This window comes from Ostrea edulis, chromosome 3, assembly GCF_947568905.1.
Source record: "Ostrea edulis chromosome 3, xbOstEdul1.1, whole genome shotgun sequence".
Taxonomy (NCBI): Eukaryota; Metazoa; Mollusca; class Bivalvia; order Ostreida; family Ostreidae; genus Ostrea; species Ostrea edulis.
The window spans coordinates 92,180,133-92,186,311 of NC_079166.1; the positions used below are offsets into that span (position 1 = coordinate 92,180,133).

At 34.9% G+C, this 6,179-nt stretch overlaps 1 protein-coding gene across 3 annotated transcripts in view; it reads left to right on the top strand.

The window, feature by feature from the left end:
* Positions 1 to 5,844, top strand: part of LOC125674482 (uncharacterized) — a 44,559-nt gene extending 38,715 nt beyond the window's left edge. For 2 of the 3 annotated variants that reach the window (XM_056159420.1, XM_056159421.1), the window contains exons 11-16: positions 136 to 282; positions 404 to 567; positions 1,297 to 1,450; positions 1,895 to 1,955; positions 2,956 to 3,010; positions 4,896 to 5,844. In XM_056159420.1, coding sequence (XP_056015395.1) covers positions 136 to 282; positions 404 to 567; positions 1,297 to 1,450; positions 1,895 to 1,955; positions 2,956 to 3,010; positions 4,896 to 5,028 — 714 coding nt within the window. In that variant the 3' untranslated portion in view covers positions 5,029 to 5,844. The remainder of the gene's footprint in view (positions 1 to 135; positions 283 to 403; positions 568 to 1,296; positions 1,451 to 1,894; positions 1,956 to 2,955; positions 3,011 to 4,895) is intronic. The other variant, XM_056159422.1, reaches the window with a different exon arrangement.
* The last annotated feature ends 335 nt before the right edge of the window (positions 5,845 to 6,179 follow it).

A 6,179-nucleotide genomic window follows, 5' to 3' on the forward strand; every position in this document is an offset into this window, starting at 1 on the left:
GTAAGGTTTGGTAAACATGTGAATTACATGTATCGAATCTAGCACTGCACTTTCTATCAGAATCCGTTATAAAAACACAAATGTCATTCATAACATATTGGCATGGGATAAAATAATTCATATTTATAAACGTAGGTAAGCCAGCTGGCTGAAGACAGAAGTTACCTTAATGTTCAGCTTGGGAACCTATCGAAATCATTAAGAGAAAAGGAGAATGAGCTGCGTTCTTTACAACAGCAATACAAAATCCTTTATCAGACGCACATGTCACTTCAGTCCAAGGTAAGATGCGACGTATTCATTCATTTCTTTAAAAAATGAATCCACATTATTATGCATCAAACATTGAGACCTATTCCTGTTAAGCATGTTATTATTACTTGGTAAACTGCTGTACTTTTAGATGATAGAATCAGAAACAAAGACCATTAACATGGCCATGCAACGGGCTTCTTCAGTAGAAATAACTGCAGTTTCAGAGCAGCGAATTGTTCCAGAAGAAACTAAAATCAACATGTCTGCCCCTGACACAGACGAAATGGATGAAATCAGACAACTTCGCTCTAAGTATGTATTTTGATAATTGTTCTACTGGCTCTAAGTATGTATTTTGATAATTGTTCTGCTGGCTCTAAGTATGTATTTGATAATTGTTGTACTGGCAATACTATTATTACGCTGGTTAATATCGTCTTTTTCATGAAAGTTTTGATTGCAATGCCATAATTGTTAATGGAATTCTATCGTTTTGCCATGTTCTCTGTCATCTTATATTGACTGTAGTACACTCATGCTTCATGATAAGACTGGATGTGGTAGTTCAGTGTCAGAGCATTTGCTTTGTAACCGGGATGTTGTAAGTTCGAGTCCCGTGACACCTTGGTTGCGTCAAACCTAATGTGTAAGCATAGGTACTGATTGATCCTTAGCCAAACGTTTGGCATTTAGAAGTGAGAAGCATGGGTCTTTCTGATATGACCTTTATAACAAAGGTCCCGTCTCGTGGCAGACATTGGTAAGTTAAAAGAACTCCCACTCCTACAACTCTGCGTGTTAAGTATAGATCTAAATTAGTGATACTTCACCCACAACTGATGGCGTCTCAATATGAGTGAAACATTCTTGATGGGATGTAAAACAAACAATGAAACATTCTTCTCGAATATATCCATTAATTCATATTTATGTTAATCATTTTAGTGATTGAATTTCACGTTCTGTAGCTACATGTATGATTATGACTTAAATTGTAACTCTACCATCATTGAATTTTGATCTGGCATCCATTATATATAGATTGCAGGAGACGGAGCTAACTCGGGAACGACTACACGACCAGCACCACGCCCTGGAGAAGTCGCTGCAGATGGAGAGGGAACAACGACTCCAGCTGGAGGAGGCCCTGAACACTATGCAGGAGCAGGCCCGGCTTGTAGCAGAAAACAAACAGGTAATGGCACTTGTGTGTAATGTATTCATGACGAGTAATACTATTTTTGTGGACCGAAACATTAATCAATCTGAAACGCCTCTTTGTTTCAAAAATCTTCTGTTTTGATTGTCATTAATGAATTATTATATGATGAATTTTGATTTCAATTGAAATTGTTATTCATGAAATATACTCCGGGGGGGGGGGGGGGGGGGGGGTCAGGATAAGCCATATTTTGACCAAAGAATTGTTGTTTTAAAATGTTCTCTATAAAAGGAATATTATTATGGGAGAAAGAGAAAGAGTTGATTTGCCAGATGTATACTCTCTAAACAATCACATCAAGGGAAAGTAAGAGATGTCGATCTTTATCATAAGTGACATGATGCTTTACTTGCTCACAGTTTAATTTAATGTATTGCACACTCTTAAGTTTGTTAATAAGTGATCACTTTTCTTTAGATCAATCTCCAAATTGAAGATGATGATGAGGAGAGAATCCTAGAAGCAAGTCCCATGCTGAGTAAGTGGTTTATATCATTTCTATAGTAACCTCAAACCTTGTAACTTCATTGTTAGATAGTCACAACATTTGCTACGCATAGATACAATGCTGGCTATTGAACAATGTCAACTTTTACTATTAGTTTTTGTCATGACGTCGTGGGCTCTGACCTGAGACAGGATCTCAGTCTTTATCTGTTTTGTCATTTAGTCATGATTACAGATAATCTATTTAACGTTGTAAAGTGTTGGCGTAAAACTTAGGCTAGGAACATATACGCTATTTAACATTGTAATATTTAGGCAGACTAGGAACAGATAAACAATTTAACATTGTAAGATTTATGCTGGGAACATATAAACTATTTAACGTTGTAAAACTTAGGCTAAAAACATACACACTATTTAAAGTTATAAGGTTTAGGCTAGTAACAAATAAACTATTTAACATTGTAAGGTTTAGGCGGACTAGGAACAGATAAACTATTTAACGTTGTAAGGTTTAGGCGAGCTAGAAACAGATAAACTATTTAAAGTTGTAATGTTTAGGCGGATTAGAAACATATAAACTATTTAACGTTGTAATGTTTAGGCGGACTAAAAACAGATAAACTATTTAAAGTTGTAAGGTTTAGGCCAGGAATAGATAAACTATTTAACGTTGTAAGATTTAGGCGGACTAGGAACAGATAAACTATTTAACATTGTAATCTTTAGGCGGGCTAGAAACATGAAACCGAAAGGTCCCAGGTGCTAACTAAAGAAAATGATAATATGTGCATTACACTAAAGTTTTGTTGATTTATTCCTGTAGTACATAATAAAGTATCACATATTAAGGTATATTCCATAATAATGACCCTGTCATTCCTTTGATCTTTGCAATAACCGTGGTAGAAAGTAACATAATGTTTTGTTAAATATTCTTGTATTGCATAATTAGTTATTACGTATTTCTTTCATCTTTGTAATAACCGTGGTAGAATGTAATGAAATGCGTTGTTGATTTCTTCCTGTAGTGCGTAGTGAGGCTGGTTATGGACAGAGGGTGTGGAATTGGCTTAGAGTGCGTCGGTAAGTGGATTATTCACATTATGCTTTTGATACCGTATGTTTTTACAGCATTATTTACTTTGCCATGTTCTAGGTAAGGTAATAAACAGTATAAGCCGTATGGGAATATATCCTTTGAATTATCGATGTGGATTTTATATAAAATCACGAAAGGAGTATAGCGCACTTGGTATGCAATTTCGCCTACACAAATACTTTTTTCTTGAATATCATTTTTTGCAAATATTCTGCTATAAAATGTCAGTTTATACTTGTGCTAACCCAAATTACTTAATAAAGATATCTATATGTTGATAGTATCTTGATTTGATAAGCATAAACATCACCGTGATTATATAGAGTATCTAGTAGATGTAAAGTAATGGGCATAAAAATTGCAAACTGTTGCAAAAGGCCACCCTAAACCAGAAATAAAACACTGGAATTGTTTTACTTGAGTAAGACTGTACATAAATCCATTTGAGGAAATTTGGTTTAAGGTGGCCTTCTTGTTGAAAATGGATAAAATATGAAAAAATCGTTCTCATAATTTACCTTGAGATTTAATAGCCTGTCAAACGTTAAACCTTTAAACTTACATGTCTGGGTGGCCTAGTGGTTTAGGTGCTCGGTAATCTTACACTTAAACCATACATTCCGAGTTCAAGTCCAATATTTTCCCAATCTATTTTTTTTTTTTTTTTTGGCTTTTCATTTTTTGAGGTCGTTTTCTTGAGAGGGTGTGTGTGTGTTATAAATGTGATACATATATTATAACAAACATTAATCATTTTCATCATAACTTCCAATATTTGCAAGGTTAATATGACTTAAAGAAAGGGAATTTATTCCAAGATCACTGTAGTTCCGTTTGTTTACACTAACATGTTCCTGTTTGCACAGGATTTTTAAACCGTAATATTGCTGACGAAAAGCTAAACAAATACTACAGGAAAGAGGGCACAAATGCACATCATGTAATAAGTAAAAATAGGTCAAGGGAGGAAAAGAACTGTTATACAGTTTGACTTCTCAAAAGTAAATATAAAAACTCATGTAGCAACTATCATATGATATTTAAGCAAAACTAAACACTCGAATTATCAACCAAAAGCATCTGAACTGATGAAATCTATTAAATGTGCTGCAGTTATGTCAGAAAAAGACAGTGAGTTAAGTAATGCCATATGTAAAAGGATTGTTGTGTAATATGAATGCACCTATGAAAATATTGTACTGTTCATCATTCCAAATAAGAAAATGGTTTATTGATTTAAGAATGACTCATATAAATGTCAGTAATGCTAAACTGCGGTAGTTATTTATCTTGGTTAACGAAACATAAAAAACGTCGGCCTTATATTTAAATATAACACGCCAGTCTATTATTGGAAACCGGTGTTTTTCATTTAGATTTCGGAGTCGGCCGTTTCGTCAGCAAATGCGCTATACCTCTTTTAAAATATTTTTTTATTGGGATGGGTTAGGATGGACACACATAACATTGCTGCGGATGTTCCTTTCTAGCAATGTATGCATATAGAGGTACTAGTATGTATGGGGCCTCCGTGGCTGAGTGGTTAGAACATCGCGCTCAAAATCACACGGCCTCTAACCTCTGGTCGCGCGAGTTCAAATCCCACTCGCGCCGGTAAGTAAGATAGTTTCCCAGTTTACTTTCGGAAAGTCGGTGGTCTCTTCCCATGTACATTGTGTCTGGGGTCTATCTTCTACCAATAAATACAGGGCGCCACCAGATAACTGAGAATTTGACAAGTGTTTCGGAAAACAGCTAAACAATACAATATGTTGCATAATGTATATGAACAGGTATGTATGTAATTGCTGGGTATTGTAGCTTTGTGTTGGGTGGTTGTAGTGTCACGTTGTAATGTGTGTACTTCAGGGAATACCTCTGCTTTTCCAGTCGAACTTTGAATCGCTTGATGCGCATGCGCCCAGGAATCCGGAAGATGATATGGGGTTACTTTCTCCTGCTTCACCTGCTGGTCATTGGATTCCTGTTTGGACTTTTATAACGTACCTTTTCACATGTATGTCCAGAGAGAGCAGTTGGCCATTTCTTGTGAAAAACCAATTTAAATGTTCATTTTAATCATGAGTTGTTGCATTAGCGGTCGTGCAATCAAATATACCTGATGTTGTTTACTTTTTGAGTGAATGAATGAATGCAAGAATTCTGTAACAACATGCAACAGTGTATGCTGCGATATTGTGATTCTGTAAAAGATTGTGTGTAGCTCCCATTTTTTAAAATTATATAATGCTTATTTGTGTATATATGTAAATAAGAAGACATAAATAAATTGTATAGTACGTTGTAGACTATAGAGAATCATGGGATGATTCATCACACTTCAATATTTATAAGAACATTGTATAGTACGTTGTAGACTATAGCGAATTATAAGATGGCTCATCACACTTCAATATTTATAAGAACATTGTACATTGCGTTGTAGACTGTAGCGAATCATGAGATGACTGATCTCACTTCAATATTTATATGAGCGTTGGGACACTACCTGTCAATAGTATTTGTTATACAGTGTCCTTAGTAATTGCCATTCCGTGTTTATGCATTTGTTGTGATGGGAGGAGTATTGTTCTTCCTCAACATTCCGTCTATATTAATTGTAAATAATATTTTAAACGAAGTAAGGCAATTACGTTTTATGCATTAATGATGTAAATGTTTATTTTGCATTATGTTGTTACTGATGTATTGCCATTACAGGTGTCGTTTAGGAGATACTTTTGTGATTTGATACATAAAAACTGTGGATGATACATATCATGAAAGGCCCATGATTAAAATTATTTTTCGAGTAAAACATTGCTTATTTCTTTACTAATGACTTCTAGTAAAACCTATTGCTTATTTCTTTACTAATGAATGTGTTGAAGAGATCGAAGTCATCTTCATACAATTCCGTTTCCCCCATATGATCTCGATTTAAACCTTATTTTGTCATCAGTAACTTTAGGTAAGGAGGCTACAAGTATGTTGTAGTCTTTCACTGAAGTTTGTGTGTAACTATGGACAACATTTACATGTAAGCTAGGTTTGATAACTGGTGATATGCCTATACACTGAAGTTTGTGTGTAACTATGGACAACACTTACATGTATGGTAGGATTGATAACTGGTGGTATACCTATACATTG